At 42.9% G+C, this 16,630-nt stretch overlaps 1 protein-coding gene across 2 annotated transcripts in view; it reads right to left on the minus strand.

Moving 5' to 3' along the window:
* Window positions 1–16,630, minus strand: part of Snx8 (sorting nexin 8) — a 78,329-nt gene that overhangs the window by 43,487 nt on the left and 18,212 nt on the right. Inside the window, exon 1 of one of the 2 annotated variants that reach the window (XM_005340832.3) lies at window positions 11–160. The exons of the other annotated variant lie outside the window; for it this stretch is intronic. Coding sequence (XP_005340889.1) covers window positions 11–104 — 94 coding nt within the window. The 5' untranslated portion in view covers window positions 105–160. Of the gene's footprint in view, window positions 1–10; window positions 161–16,630 lie in introns of those variants that run through there. 2 annotated transcript variants of the gene reach the window in all.

Consider the following 16,630-nt stretch of genomic DNA (forward strand, 5'->3'; position numbering starts at 1 on the left):
CGCGCCGTACCTGCCGCCAAGGGATCCGCCTCCTCGTCAGCCTCCGCCTCAGTTGCAGACGCGACTGCCGCCGCGGGCAACGGGTCCATAGCGCGGCCAGTCATGTGAGCCCGCTCGCCCACGTGACTTCCTCCCGCGCCCGCCGCCAACCCTGCCTCGCCCCGCCCCTCCGGGATCGCCCCTCCCACAAGCTGGAGGACCACGCCCCCGACCCGCACCGTCACGCCCATGCGCAGCCTGGCCACGCCCCTTGGCGGCCGCACTTCAACCGCCCCTGTCAGGCCTCGCCCAGCCTCAGGGACCAGCCTCAGCCACGTGGCTCGGCGTGGCTGGAGCTCTCTGGCCTCAGACCGAGCTATCGGCTCGCGGTAGCCAGTCACTGCTTCTTGTCACCACAGCCCGCCAGCTCATTGCCACCTTCGCGCGCTTTGCCTCTGCGGATCACTCGGCAGGTCGTCCGCTCACCTGGTGCTCACTTACTTCCCATTCACACACCTGCCTGCTCTCAGCTCTCATCATGGGCGCTCTCACTCTTCGCCCCCCACACATCCTTCGTTTGCTCAATTACTCGCCCTCCCAAACTCTCCACAGCATGCTCAAGTTGGCCGGCTGCCACCTGGAGTCCAGACAGGGCCTGTGCTGGTGCAGATGCCCAGGTACGGACCTGATCTGGAGGACCAACAGCTGGCCCACGTGGAACAGATGTCTTCGCTATCCCCAGAGGGGAGCAAGGATGTGGGTGCACTCAGGGTCAGGGCAGGGGCCTTGTCTGAGCTGGTGCTGGAGAAAGGAGAAATTAGTTAAAAGGAGCTGAAGAGGGACCTCAAACAGCTCCAAGCACCCAGATCCTCCCAGACCTAAAAGGAGAATGGCTGGAGAGATTGGTAAGGCTCCATCAGGGAGGGTCTTGTTTCCAAAGTAAGGACCTTGCACCTTCTGACAGTGATGCTTAGCCATGTTAAGGGAGTTGGTTACTGTAACTGGCCACAAACCACCTGGTCAGGGTCCTAGGAAGGGTCTCAGATCTCCCCCAGTACCTCAATCCTTATTTTCCTCTACATCCCAGTACTAGAATGATAGCTTCTATTCAAAAAAGCCTCAAATGCTTAAGTGGAATTACTTTTTTAAGTGTTAGGATGGCCTTAGGCCTGAGCCACTCCACTTTATTTTTTTATTTTTTTTTAATACTTATTTTTTAGTTTTCGGCGAACACAACATCTTTGTTTGAATGTGGTGCTGAGGATCGAACACCGGCCGCGCGCATGCCAAGCAAGCGCGCCACCGCTTGAGCCACATCCCCAGCCCACTTTTTTAATCATTAGTTTTGTTTATTTTGGTTGTTTGGTACCAGGGATTGAACGTAGGAGTGCTTAACCACTAAACCATATTCCCAGCCCTTTTTTTATTTTTTTGTTTTGAGACAGGGTCTTTCGAAGTTGCTTTGGGCTTCAAGCCACTCAATTGCTGAGGCTGGCTTTGAACTTTCGAATCCTGAGGATTACAGGTATGGTCCATCACCCATGGCTAATCATTAGTTTTTTAAAGATACTATCACATTTCAAGAACACTAATCTCCAGGATATACGAAGAATTCAAAAGACTTAATACCAAAAAATAAATAAACAACCCAATCAATAAATGGGCTAAAGAACTGAAAAGACAGTTCCCAGAAGAAGATATACAAATGATCAACAAATATATGAAAAAGTGTTCAATATCTTTAGTAATTAGAGAAATGCAAATGAAAACTATTGTAAGATTTCATCTTACCCCAGTCAGAATGGCAGTTATCAAGAATACAAGCAATAGATGTTGTGTCTGCCAAAAACTAAAAAATAAATATTAAAAATTCTTTCTCTCTCTCTCTCTCTCTCTAAAAAAAAAAAAAGAATACAAGCAATAATAAGTGTTGGAGAGGATGTGGGGGAAAAAAAGGTACACTCCTACATTGCTGGTAGGACTGGAAATTGAATGACTACTTTGGAAAGCAGTGTGGAGATTCCTCAGAAAACTTGGAATGGAACCTCCATTTGACCCAGCTATGCCACGCATTGTCTATACCCAAAGGACTTAAAATCAGCATACTATAGTGACATAGCTGCATCAATATTTATAACAGCTGAATTCACAATAGCTAAACTGTGGAACCAATATAGATGCCCATCAATAGAAACTGTGGTATATATACATAATGGAATATTAACATTAAAAGAGAATAAAATTACAGCATTATACACCTGTAATCCCAGTGGCTCGGGAGGTGAAGGCAGGAGGGTTGTGAGTTTAAAGCCAGCCTACTCAATTTAGCAAGGTGCTAAGCAACTCAGAGAGACCAGGTCTCTAATAAAATACAAAAGAGGATAAGGGGGCTGGGGATATGGCTCAAGAGGTAGTGCGCTCGCCTAGCATGTGTGCGGCCCGGGTTCGATCCTCAGCACCACATACAAATGAAGATGTTGTGTCCGCCAAGAACTAAGAAAAAATAAATAAATGTTAAAATTCTCTCTCTCCGTCCCTCACTCTCTCTTTAAAAAAAAAAAAAAATAGGATAAGGGATGTGGTCAAGTGACCCTGAGTTCAATCCCCAGCACCAAAAAAATAAAAATAAATATAAATTATGGCATTTGCAAGTAAATGGATGGAAATGGAGAATATTATGCTAAGTGAAGTAAGCCAATCCCAAAAAAACAAAGGCCAAATGTTTTCTCTGTTTAGTGTGATTAGTGGATGCTAATTTATGATGAGGGAGGGGCCATGGGAAGAATGGAAGAAATTTGGATTGGGCAAAGGGGAGGATGGGGAAGGGTTATGGGGGTAGGAAAGATGGTGGAATAACATGGACATCATTACCCTAGGAACATGTTTGATTGCAGGAATGGTGCATGTCTACACCATGTACGACCAGAGAATTGAAATGTTGTGCTCCTTTTGTGTTTGATGAATTGAAATGCATTTTGCCTCATATACAACTAAGTAGAACAAATAAAAATAACAATTTTTAAAAGATACTATCACATTTCAGTTTGCTAACTATGTTAATATTTTTTTAAAGTTTAAGTTTTTAGTCTTCAACTCTCTCCACTCTTAAAACATATTATCGTCACATTATTGACACCAAAACATCCATCCTCCATGCAAGCAGGTATAATCAATGACCATAAACTCTCCTGACCATAAAATACAGTTCCTCTTCTGCCGGTGAACATCTAACAGCTTTCCCAAGTTTCAGTGGCCCCTGTAGAATCCTATGACCCTCTACCCACATCTGTGGTTACTTCCTTCCACCACCCTGGGCTTCCTTTCAGCTGCTGTTACTCCAAATGACATACTCAGCATTTTCCCTGACTCCAAGCACCACACAGGCACATTCTGCTGACTTCCTGGTATTATTGAGGACATATCTTTGTCTCCCACTAGATCATACTATCTTTATTAAATTTATTTTTTTGTGATAGCATCTTCTTATGTTGCACAAACTGGCCTTGAACTCCTGGACCCATGTCCTCTTCCTATCTCAGCCTCTAGGCACATGGCATCACGTCCAGCTCTAAATCTTTATTAAATTTCTAAAAGTTCATGGCACTCTCAAAACTGTAAAGTATTAGATAATTATAAAATTATACATATTTCCAGAATGATAGCATATTAAATTTAACACCCCTGACAGATGGTCACATATCTTTTTAAGTGGTTTTGACTTAGTTGCACATTCTGATCACCAGGGGAACATTCAAAAATATTCTCCTAGAGCTGGTCCCTACATATTCTACACAACAAGAGCCCTCACATGATTCCCCTTACACAGAGACAGAAAGAGGGAAAAACATCCAAAGAGCAAATCTGGAAGGACATTCTGCCTAGACTACATTCTGCCTAGTGGAGGGCTACAGCTGGGTGCAGTGGCACATATCTGTAATCCAAGAGACTTTCAGAGGCGGGGGCAGGAGCATCACAAGTTCAAGACCAGTCTGAGCAATTTATCAAGACCCTGTCTCAAAAAAAAAAAAATTAAAAGGCCTGGGGATGTAATTCCATGATAAGAGTGTTTGCTAAGCAAGTGTGAGGCCCTGGGTTCAATCTCTAACACCACCACCACAACAAAAATATGAAGTCATACCCTCTCTTCCCTGAAGGCTCACTGGGTCTGAGACATAGCCAGGGCTTGAGATTTTTCTTAGAAAGCTCCTCAAATGATTCAGCCTAGGAGGAATAAAAACACTGCTCTAAGTTCAGATTGCTTGATTCCCAAAACATTTCCTAAGCATTTCACTATATAACAAACTTCGCAGGGTTGGTGAGAGTGGGAGGCAAGAAGGGCAATTTAAGGATACCCAGCCTAGTCTCTGTCCTCCAAAATGCCCCTGTGGAAGTGAATAGAGGAGCAGAACATGATAGAATTCTCACACCACACAGAGCAGTCAGTGTGACCGCTTTAAATGGAGGACTGTGGAAGGAGACGGGAAAGGGCCGTTGGCTCTAATTCTGGACACCTCCAGGGGAGGGAATTCAGTCCTTCAAGTCATGCACTTTCTTGACAGATATTTCTAATGGTTAGAAAGTTATTCAGAAAAACTGGCACAGTGATGCAAGCCTGCAATTCCAATGACCCAGGAAGCTGAGCAGGATCTGTTGTTAGAGGCCAGCTTCACCAACTTAGCAAGACCCCTGCTTCAAAATAAAAAGTGAAAAATGACTGGGGACATAGCTCATTAGTAGAGCAATCCTGGGTTAAGCCCCAGACCCCCCCAAAAAAAAAACCTTCAGAAATATGCCTTGAAATATGAGATTTCTCTATGATCTATAGATATTCTTGTTTCATTCAGGGAACAGTAACAGAAAACAGATTCTAATTTTTTTTCAACACTTTTCCTAGAATCTACTTACTTCGTGACTGTTCATCTGGTTTTATTTATTTATTTTTTAGTTGTAGTTGGACCCAATACCTTTTATTTATTCTTTTTTTGAGAGAGAGAGAGAGAGAGAGAGAATTTTTTAATATTTATTTTTTAGTTTTCGGCGGACACAACATCTTTCTTTGTAAGTGGTGCTGAGGATCGAACCCGGGCCGCATGCATGCCAGGCAGTACGCTACTGCTTAAGGCACATCCCCAGCCCCTATTTATTCATTTTTAATGTGGTGCTGAGGAACAAAGCCAGCACCTCACACTGCTAGGCGAGCACTCTACTGCTGAGCCACAACTCCAGCCTCTATCTTTTTTTTTTTTTTTAAGTCAGGTTTATTGTTTTTCATTTAGAAAAATGAGAAGTACTGGATACAGGCAAAATGACAGAACATGGAATGCAAAACACTGACATCAGTAGTAAATACCACCTGTGGACATGCAGGAGGGGCTATGGTTGTTCCTAACATGCAAGGATTTCCAAGTCCCACTAAGCATCTTTTGCACCTTTCAAAAAGAGTTGCAAGGCTGGGGTGGTAGTGCAAGCCTGTAATCCCAGCAGGGGTTACAGGAGGCTGAGACAGGAGGACCGTGAGTTCAAAGCCAGCTTCAGCAATGGCAAGGTACTAAGCAACTCAGTGAGACCCTGACTCTAAATAAAATACAAAATAAGGCTGGGGATGTAGCTCAGTGGTCGAGTGCCCCTGAATTCAATCCCCAGTACCAAAAAAAAGAAAAAGTGGGGGGATCACAATGCGTCAGAGAACTGGGCTATCCAAATAGCCACCATCTTGAACTTCTGTTAATGACCATTGCAGGCTTGCACCACTGTGCCAGTCTTTCTGAATAACTTTCTAACCACTAAGCCCCCCACATACACACCCTGATAAGGAAAAGCCCAACCTCAAGAAAACCAGAAGAGCAATACAACCTCATGGTTGGAAGACAGAAAGCCAGAAATGTTCAGTAAGCAGCACTTAGTACTTACCACACTAACCAGATTCACATTTACTCAATGTCTACCATGGCCTGAGCTCTCTTCTGAACACTGTGATTTTAGAAACTTGTCTAGTCCAATAAAGTTATGAAGTAGTAGAATAACTGTCTCCATTTGGCCAGCAAACAAGGCCAGAATAGTTCAACACCCTAAGATCACATGCAGGATTCAAACCCAAACTGCCAGGTGCCAGAGGCCAGCAAACAAGGCCAGAATAGTTCAACACCCTAAGATCACATGCAGGATTCAAACCCAAACTGCCAGGTGCCAGAGGCCATCATCTCAGGTCCTGTGGCTTTAGCCCTGGGCTGAGGCAGCCAGCATTTCTCTGCAGCCTCTCAGTCAGGAAATTCTGTTCTACCTATAAGCTCCTATTTTAGGAGTTTGGGTATGAAAGCTGCCTGTGGTTCTGTAAGTCAAGTTGAGTGGGGGACTCAAAAACTCAAAAAGCAGAGAAAAGTATTATACTTTTTTTTTTTTTAGAGTGGAAAGTGGAAGGCTTTATTAAAGGATAGCAGAAAAGACTTGAGGAAGAAGGGGACCAGAAAGGTGGAATTCCAGTGTTATACTTTTATTAATAATATTTGCAGCCCTTAAGCTTCATTCAACACTATGCAACAGGTAGTAAGGGAAATGCTGAACCTATGGCCATCATCTCATTTAATACTAAAATTGTCTTCATTTTATACATCAATTTAAGAACAATTGACAATGTGTGTGTGTGTGTGTGTATGTCTGTGTGTGTGTGTGGTGCTTCAGATCGAACCCAGGACCTTGTGCATGCAAGGCAAGTACTCTACCAACTGAGCTACATCCCCAGCCCACAGGTGATTTTTAAAAAGTATTCATTTGGCTGTAGATGAACACACAATATCTTTATTTATTTTTTTGTGGTGCTGAGGATCAAACTCAGTGCCTCATACATGTGAGGGAAGTGCTTTACCACTGAGCTATAGCCCCAGCCCCTACAATTGAAATTTTAATACATTCAATGTTCATATCTATGAAGAAGTTCTAGGTCTTCTTTCTTTAGGTTGTTTTTTCTTGTTTGTTTTGTTTTTGCAGTATGGGGATGGAACCCAGAACCTTGCACACATTTGGCAAGTGCTCCACCACTGAGTTATGTTCCCATCCACACACCCCCCCCTTTAATTTAATTTAATTTTTTTTAGGTACTGATTGAACCAGGGGCACTCTACCACAGAGCCACATCCCCAGCCCTTTTAATTTTGGCAGGGAGGGACAGGAGAGGGTACCAGGGATTGAACTCAGAGCCTCTAGACCACCGAACCATATCCTCAGACCTGTTTTATATTTTATTTAGAGATAGGATCTCACTGAGTTGTTTAGCAGCCTTGCAGTTGCTGAGCCTGGCTTTGAACTCATAATCCTTCTGTCTCAGCCTCCTGAGCTGCTGGGATTTTAGGCCTGCGCTACAGCACCCGGCCTATTTTTTATTTTGAGACGTGGTCTCATTAAGTTGCTGAAGCTGGCCTTAAACTTGCAATCCTCTGCCTCAGTCTCCCAAGTAGCTAGGATCACAGGAGTATACTACCACACCCGCTCTTAGATCTGTTATTTCTTTCCTTAAAGTTTTATAACTTTCTTCATAAAATATATCTTATTTTAGAGTTATTTCTATATATTTTATTCACTATCTTATTTTAGAATTATTTCTATATATTTTATTCACTGTTATTTTGAATGAGACTTTTTCACTAGCTGGTTGTTATTGGTGCACATGAAAAGAAATTTTTTTTTTTCTTGTTTGAGTGCTGGGGATTGAATGAACCCAGGGCCTCAAGAATGCTAAGAATGTGCTCTATCACTGAGTTATACCTTCAGCCCCTTGGGAGGGTGGGTTAAGGGGTACATAGTGCCAGAAAGACAGGAAAAATAAGCTCATGAGATCAATTGCAAGCATGCTTACTATAGTTAATAGTAGTATAATGCACAGTTAAACTAGCTAAACAAGGATAATTTTAATTTTTTTTTATTGGCTATGGATAGAACCCAGTATTACTTCATGGATGCTAAGCAATTACTCTACCACTAAGCCCCCCACCCACCCACACACCCTGAGACAGTAGTTTTAAATGTTTTTAACACACACACACACACACAGTATGTAAGGATATGTTGAGAAGTTCAATATAATCATTCCATAATCTATACATATATGGAAACACTGTAAGAAAAGATGGACCTAGAGGTGCACACCTGTAATCCCAGCAATTCAGGTGGCTGAGGCAGGAGGATCACAAGTTCTAGGCCAGCCTCAGCAACTTAGACCCTCAGCAACTTAGCTAGATCCTGTCTCAAAATAAAAAATAAAAATGTCTGAGACTATAGCTCAATGGTAAAGTGCCCCTATGTTCAATACCCAGTACCAAGTACAAAAAAAAAAAAAGGCAAAAAGAATGAAAACATAAAAGAAAGAAAGAAATCAGCCATATGGTGCATAGTTGTAATCCTAGCTACTTAGAAGGCTGAGGCAAGCATATAGCAAGTTCCAGGCAATCCTGAGCAACTTAGTAGGATCCACATGAAAATTACAATTAAAAAACATAATTAAAATTATAATTAAACAATTATAATTTAAATAATAATTTTGAAAAGGGCTGGGATGTAGCTCAGTGGTACAGCACTTACCTAGCAAGCATGAGGTCCTAGGTTCAATCCCCAGTCTCTTAAAAAAAAGAGGGCTGAGGCTGGGGCTCAGTGACAGAGCGCTTGCCTCCCACAGGTGAGGCACTGGGTTCAATCTTCAGCATGAACCCAGTGAAAGTAAATAAATACATTTACCACATGCAAGTAAATAAATAAGTAAATATTTTAAAAAAGAAAAGAAACAATTAGCCTGTAATCTCAGGGCTTGGGAGGCTGAGACAGGAGGATCACAAGTTCAAAGCCAGCCTCAGCTCTAAATAAAATACAGAATATGGCTGGGGATATGGCTCAATGGTCGAGCGCCCCTGAGTTCAATCCCTAGTATCAGGGAAAAACAAAACAAAACAAAACTATAAGGTACCTTCTCAGGCAAATGCCTCTTAAGTATCTATTCAAAACATCATAAAGTACCCCATAAATATATACAATCATTATTGGTCAGTTAAAAGTAAAATTGAGAAGAAAAAGGCAAGAGCCCTAAAGAAAAAAAATTGAGAAACTGAACTTTATAGAAATTTCAAAACTTCTGAATTTCCAAGGACCTTAATGAAAACATGACAACACCTGGCACAGGCTGAGAAAATGTGTGCTGTACATATATCTAATAAAAGACATACCCAGAATCTATAGGAATTTTTAAGTTTAATATTAAGAAGACAAACAACCTTCCTATTTGTAGTGGTGCACAGCTATAATTCCAGTGACTGAGGAAGCTGAGGCAGGAGGATCAAGGCGAGCCTAAGCAATTTAGGTCCAAAGCAATTTAGCAAAATCCTGTCTTAAAGTAAAAAAAAGGGGGGGGGAGCTCGGTGTTAAACACCCAGTACAGGAGCTGGGGTTGTGGCTCAACAGTAGGGCACTTGCCTAGCATGTGTGAGGCACTGGGTTCGACCCTCAGCACTACATAAACATACATACATATATACATACATACATAAATGGCATTGTGTCCATCTACAACTAAAAATATTAAACAATAACAAAAAAAAAAAAAAACCCAGTACAAAAGAAAAAGACGACCCAATAAAAGTGGTTTCTACTTGAGTAGAAACCTCACAGATCAATGTGCTTTACATCACTATTAGGGAAATGCAAACTAAAACCTCACTGAGGGTCCACTACACACTGACCACAATCATTAAACTGACAAAACCAAAGACAATGATTTGGAGCATTCAGAATTCTGGAACATGTTTTTTAGAAACATGAAATGGTTCCATCCATTTGGGGAAGTATTTGTCAGTGCCTAATAAAAATAAACATATGTTTACCCTATGAACCAGGAATTCTACTTTCACATATTTAATACCCAAGAAAAACAAAAACATATTTACACAAAAAAGACTTGTAGGAGTATGTGCATAGCAACTTCATTTGCAATAACCAGAGACTGTCAGCCATGCGACCAGCATACTAGCTTCATAATAGAGGTTCGAAGCATACAAATTAACTAGTGAGTTTAAATTAAAGAGACATATGATTCTCAGTTACCTTATTTGCCCAGCTCAGAGATGGCTCCTCCTAGCTCCTGCCTCACTAATGCAGTAGTGAGGTTAACACAAGAGGAGAGAGGGAGGGAGGGAGGAGAGGGAGAGGGAGAGGGAGAGGGGGAGGGGGAGGGGGAGGGAGAGGGGGAGGGAAAGAGGGGAAGGGGAGGGGGAGGGAGAGGGGGAGGGAAAGAGGGGGAGGGGAGGGGGAGGGAGAGGGGGAGGGAAAGAGGGAGGGGGAGGGAAAGAGGGGGAGGGAAAGAGGGGGAGGGGAGGGGGAGGGAAAGAGGGGGAGGGAAAGAGGGGGAGGGGAGGGGGAGGGAGAGGGGGGAGGGGGAGGGAGAGGGGGGAGGGGGAGGGAGAGGGGGAGGGAAAGAGGGGGAGGGGAGGGGGAGGGAGAGGGGGAGGGAAAGAGGGGGAGGGGAGGGGGAGGGAGAGGGGGAGGGAAAGAGGGGGAGGGGAGGGGGAGGGAGAGGGGGAGGGAAAGAGGGGGAGGGGAGGGGGAGGGAGAGGGGGAGGGAAAGAGGGGGAGGGGAGGGGGAGGGAAAGAGGGGGAGGGGAGGGGGAGGGAGAGGGGGGAGGGGGAGGGGAGGGGGAGGGAAAGAGGGGGAGGGGAGGGGGAGGGAAAGAGGGGGAGGGGAGGGGGAGGGAAAGAGGGGGGAGGGGAGGGGGAGGGAGAGAGGGGGAGGGGGAGGAGGAGGGAGAGAGAGGAGAGGAGAGAGGAGAGAGAGGGAGAGAGAGAGAGGGAGGGAGGGAGAGAGGGAGAGAAGGGGAGGGGGAGGGGGAGAGAGGGAGAGAGGAAGAGGGAGAGAGGGAGAGAGGGAGGGGGAGGGGGAGGGAGAGGGAGGGAGGGAGAGAGGGGGGTGGGGAACAAGCCAGGGAGTGAACTTTTGTTGGGGAACAAAAAATTCAAGGGAAAATTCCATCCAATGAAGGTCGAGGTGGGCAACAATCCAAGATCAGGGTCAGTGATTGGTCTTCAGGTCAGTGGTCAGGCACAACCCGACATGGACAAGCCCTGGCACCTGAGACAGGGTGGGGAAGGCTCTAACACAGCTGTGTTTGAGGGCCTCTCACACAGCCAGGGAGGTAACTCAAATCACGTGGGAGAATGGCTTCCCACAAGACTGGAAACAATCCAGATGCTCATTAACAGCAAAATGGATAAACAAACTGTTATGTATTCATACAATGGATACTACTCAGCAATAAAACAGGAAAGATGAATCTCAAAAACATTAGACTTGAAAGAAAGTAGTCATATATAAAATAAATGGTTCAATTAATATAAAATTCTACAATAGGCAAAACTGTATGATGTTCCAGAAAAAGGAAAGCTAATGTTGCCAATTGTGGAAGAGAGCAAGAGCGTGGGGAGAATTTCATGGGGTGATGGAGATGTACTCTCTCCTTTATTTTTTGTACTGGGAACTGAATTTAGGATCACTTTAGCAATAAGCTACATTGTCAGCCCCTTTAACTCTTTATTTGAGACAGGGTCACTCTAAGCTGCATAGGACCTCACTAAGTTGCTGAGGCTAGCCTTGAATTTGCAATCTTCCTGCCTTAGCGTCCCCAGTTGCTGAGATTACAGCCATGAGCCACTGCACCCAGGGCAGATGTTCTCTCTTGATAAAGGAATCAGGAACACTGACTGGTGCATTCACTGATTAAAATTCTTTTATATTTAACACTTAACATCTGTGCACTTCCCTTATATAAATGACACCTCAATAAAAATCAGTAATAGCTGGGTGAGGTGATGAACACCTATATCCCAGGGATCAGAAGCCTGAGGCAGTAGGGTCAAGAGTTCAAAGCCAGCCTCAGCAATTTAGCTAGGCCCTGAGCAATTAGTGAGATCCTGCCTCAAAATAAAAAGTAAAAATGGGTGGGGGATGTGGCTCAGTGGTTGAGCACCCCTGGTTCAATATTTGATATCCTCCACCCCAAAATTAATGAACTGCTAGCCAAAATTCTCTTCTACATGTGGAAACATAAAATAGTCTATAATAGACTACTTGAAATTGACACTAATCAGGGATGGGGTCGTGGCTCATCAGTAGAGTGCTTGCCTAGCAGATTCGAGGCCCTGGGTTTAATCCTCAGCACCACATAAAAATAAAATAAAGGTATTGTGTCCTACTACAACAAAAGAATAAACTTTTTTTTTAAAGTACTACTAATCAGATTTTTTTGGGGGGGAGGGGGGTAAACAGGGATTGAACCCAGGAATTCTTAACCATTAAGCCACATCCCCAGCATTTTCAAAATTTTCAAAATTTTTTTGAGACAGGGTCTGGATAACTTGCTCAGTGTGGCTTAGAACTCAACATTCATCTGCCTCAGCCTCCTAAACCCCTGGGATTACTGGCTTGTGCCACTGAGCTCACCCTACTCATCAGAATTTAAGGAAAGCAGACAAAGTATTGTTTAAAATGAAATGTTTAATCTTAAGTGCACATACAAGAGCACATGAAAGGCTGGAAATTAATTAGCTCAAGGGTCACTTGTAGATATTTGAAAAAGAACATTAAATTCCTTTATTACTTCATTTAAAAGGCATGTAAAAAACTCTCTTAGCCAGTTATATAAAGTTATCCTAAAAAATTTTTTTTTAACCCTAGCAAACATTATATTGAATGCTTCAACTTCAAAACTACTCCCTTTAAACTTAAAAAAGTAAAAAAGGATGTTGGTTATGATAAATACTATTAATCTGTGTTTGAGGATCTAACTAATGCAAAAACACAAGGACAAAATTGTATAAATAACAGGAAGCAAAAAATACAATGGGCCAGGCATGATAGCACATGCCTATAATCCCAGCAACTCCTGAGTCTGAAGCAGAAGGACCACAAGTTTGAGGCAAGCCTAAACAATTTAGCAAATCCTTAAGCAAATTAGCAAGATCCTGTCTCAAAATTTAAAAAGATAAAAAGAACTGGGTGGGCTGGGGTTGTGGCTCAGTGGTAGAATGCTTGACTAGCACACGTGGGGCACTGTGTTCAATCCTCAGCACCACATAAAAATAAATAAATAAAGGTATTGTTTTCATCTACAACTAAAAACATTAAAAAAAGAAATAAAGAAAAAGAAAAAAGAACTGGAGGTGTATCTCAGTGGTACAGTGCTTCTGGATTCAATCCCCTGTACAAAAAAAAAAAAAAAAAAGAAGAAGAAAGAAAAGAAAGAAAGCTTGCTGATCTCAGATAACCCAGGATTAGCCCTATAAAATATATAAACTGTTAGCACTAATAGGAAAATTCAACAGTGTTAAGGGCCAGGCTAAATGGGGAATGACCAAACAGACTCCCTTTTGCCCTGAGACTCCATGTTACATAAGAAATACTTCTCCAATGGGAACACCCCCCTTTATACCCATCAATAATTGCTTAGCATAGCATGTTTGTCAACACAAAATGGCAATTCTTAGACACTGTAAAAATTGTTCTCTCTTTGGTTCCCATTTTTCTTGGACAATGTACCCTATCAGAGATTGATTGTCTAGGTGTTAGTGACCATTCATTATCTTGTACTCAACTAGGGTCGCTTTGATCCACTCCCCCTCTGCTTATGATTTTAGATCTCATAACACTTGTTTGTGGTTTTGAATCATAGCAACAGCTTATGATTAATATGGTTTTGGACCATAAAGGTTGTACTCAAACCCCAGGAGGGGGTTTAAGGGTATAGACTTGCAACCTGCCCCTTCTCCCACCATCTGGTAGATCTGGATGGCCAACTGGTGAATAAAATTTCCATCTCCCGCTTTAAGACCAACTGGGTGATTTATTACAATCTTGCCATAACATTTTGGAGGCCCCCGTGAGATGATCACTGCAGTGAAGGCTGTGGCTGGTGTCACACAGGAGTCCTGGATCCTCTGAAGCAGCAGAGAGAGGCGCCCTCCCTCTCCTTGTAGGAGCTCTCTGGTTTGCAAGGGTCTGGCCCTCCTGTGGTGACCAATTTGAGCCTGCCCCCCCCCCCCCCCCCCCCGCCCCAAAGCTCTGGTGTGTCTCACATCTGTAAATCCAGAGACTTTGAAGAAGGATGGAACTGCATGTGTTGGGAGGTACCTCATTTGTTCTCTCCATTTGACTTGATTGTAAAGCCTTAGAGGTTCGGACCATTTGATTATCAGGGGCTCTCCTGTGGGGGTGTAACAAGCGCTTGACAGTATCAAGTGCTTGATTGTAATTCCCAAGGCGTATTAAGTGACCTTGAGCCTGAGGATTAGGCCTCTTGGTCAAGGCCCAAAGAACTCCACTAAATAGATGGTGATGGCGGTCTGGAGACTGGGGTCCAGTAGAGGAAGGAGAGAGTGTCTGTCTTGGGTTTTTGTCTTGTCTAGATTGTTGTTTGTTATTGTTTGTGTCCACTTTTTTTGTGTGGTTAATTTCTACCTCAGTTTGTTTCTAATGTTATTTTAACTGTTTGCTCTAGTGAGACATGTTCTTTTTTATTTTGACTGGCCTGACCCATCAGGGACTAGCAGACCCAGCACCTTTGGATTTGAGTCACACTCAGTGCTTTGTTAAATTCTTGTCTTTCACCTTCCTTTTATTTGTGCCTATTGTTTTAATTGTTAGCCTTGTGGTGGGAAACCTAATCCAAACCAACCTGGAAAAAAACAGTTTGAAAGATTTTAATTGTGCTCACTAAAGCTTGCATTGAAATGTAAATGGATGCCATCAGGTGTAGAAAGTAACAGTTAAGGTAAAAAAGAAGGGGCTGGGGATGTGGTTCAAGCAGTAGCGAACTTGCCTGGTATGTGTATGGCCCAGGTTCCATCCTCAGCACCACATACAAAAACAAAGATGTTGTGTCTGCCAAAAAACTAAAAAAATAAATATTAAAATTCTCTCTCTCTCTCTCTTTAAAAAAAAAAAAGGTAAAAAAGAAAAGCTTTCTACAGATTGCCTTCATTTAGGAACTGGGCCAGGTGTCCAGCACCGTAGACCATATCAGTTCCTACAGAGTGCAGATTAGAACTAGAGTTTTAGAGGATTATTATTTCTAAGATAGTGAAAGACCCCCATTTCCCTGTCCAAGGAGAATCACACGAAACACTGGCTGCAAAAGCGCAAGAGGTTTGTTTATTGGGACACAGGCGCCTGCGGGTGCCCAGCAGAACCTCAGCCGGAGCTTTGGTGAGCTGGCACACCGGGATTGGGGATACAGAAATTTTTATAGGGTAAAGGGGCAGTTTTTGCGCGCAGTAAACAATAGGTTTCTTATTAATTTTAAACCCAGCATATAGATTACCTAAAGGGCAAAGTTGTTTTTCACTGTATGCTACTGAAAAAGAACCACATAAAAGCTACATATTTGCACTCTGGTCCTCTTGTTCCTGCTTATTCAGGCATGCCTCAGGACCTGGTTCTCTGTCCTTTTTCAACCGGTTACACCTTACTAATTATCTGAAAAACACCTCTGGTGCCTGCGTAGGTTTGTGACATGCCTCGGTGGTTTTGCAACTAGGCCTGACGTTGTTGGGCTGGGGTCTTTCAATAGTAAGAGCATCATTTTGTTTAGGAAATTTGGCTTTTGTCTCTCAATCAGCCCTAGATATTCACAGAAAACTCCAAAAACTTAAAAGGTTTTGAGAATAACTTCCAACTATTGGAGGTGACCCAAAGATTTTTTTAACTGTGACAGTCCAGCCGATAAATGTTTTTCAAAATGCCAGGCTAAGATTTTGGTGGCTACCATCCAAGAGACCAGAAAAATCGGTTTAGAACAGGACCCCAACCTGAGGGGGCTCTCCCAAGGAGAAGCAGGCTCCCTTGCTGCCTTCAGAGAGGAATAAGGCCCCGGCCTTTGTCTACTACATGTTGGAATGGCTCCAAAATAGGCCAGACTCCAGTTCATTTAAAGTTGAATTCTAAAGATTGATTTTATTATAAAGATTACTGTGATCTCAAATAGGGGATATGATGTATGACTCAGCCAAATTCAAGATAGCTATTACACAAACTAAATATGTTTTTAGTCTTGTTAATTTCATCTTAAATTTTCCTTGTAAACTTAAACTACTACTGTTAATGCCTTATAATAACCTAATTTGAGATATTAAGCCATCATCTTTGGATAAATAGTAAATAAGGGAGGTAAAAATAACTGTGAAGTTATAAACATTAAAGTTAAAGCCCAGTAAAACTGACTTGCTGCATGTTTAAGGTCAAAGCTTAAAGATTAAGGTTAAAATAAAGGAGCCTTGGGCTGGGGATGTGGCTCAAGCGGTAGTGCGCTCACCTGGCATGCGTGCGGCCCAGGTTCGAGCCTCAGCACTACGTACAAACAAAGGTGTCCACCGAGAACTAAAAAAATAAATATTAAAAGATTCTCTCTCTCTATCTCTCTTTTAAATAAATAAATAAATAAATAAAATAAAGGGGCCAAGGAAACCAATATTGGTTCTTGCCCTCTGACTCAGCATGAATCCAGGGAACAAGGGGAAGAGCTTTGCAACTCTGGGCCATATAACCTCCCAGTCAGGGAGACCACTAGAGAAAAGGAAGCCAATCAGTGTGCATGCTACAAAAGAGAAAGGTCATTGGAAAGGGGAGACA

The sequence above is a fragment of the Ictidomys tridecemlineatus genome, chromosome 10, assembly GCF_052094955.1.
Source record: "Ictidomys tridecemlineatus isolate mIctTri1 chromosome 10, mIctTri1.hap1, whole genome shotgun sequence".
Classification (NCBI taxonomy): Eukaryota; Metazoa; Chordata; class Mammalia; order Rodentia; family Sciuridae; genus Ictidomys; species Ictidomys tridecemlineatus.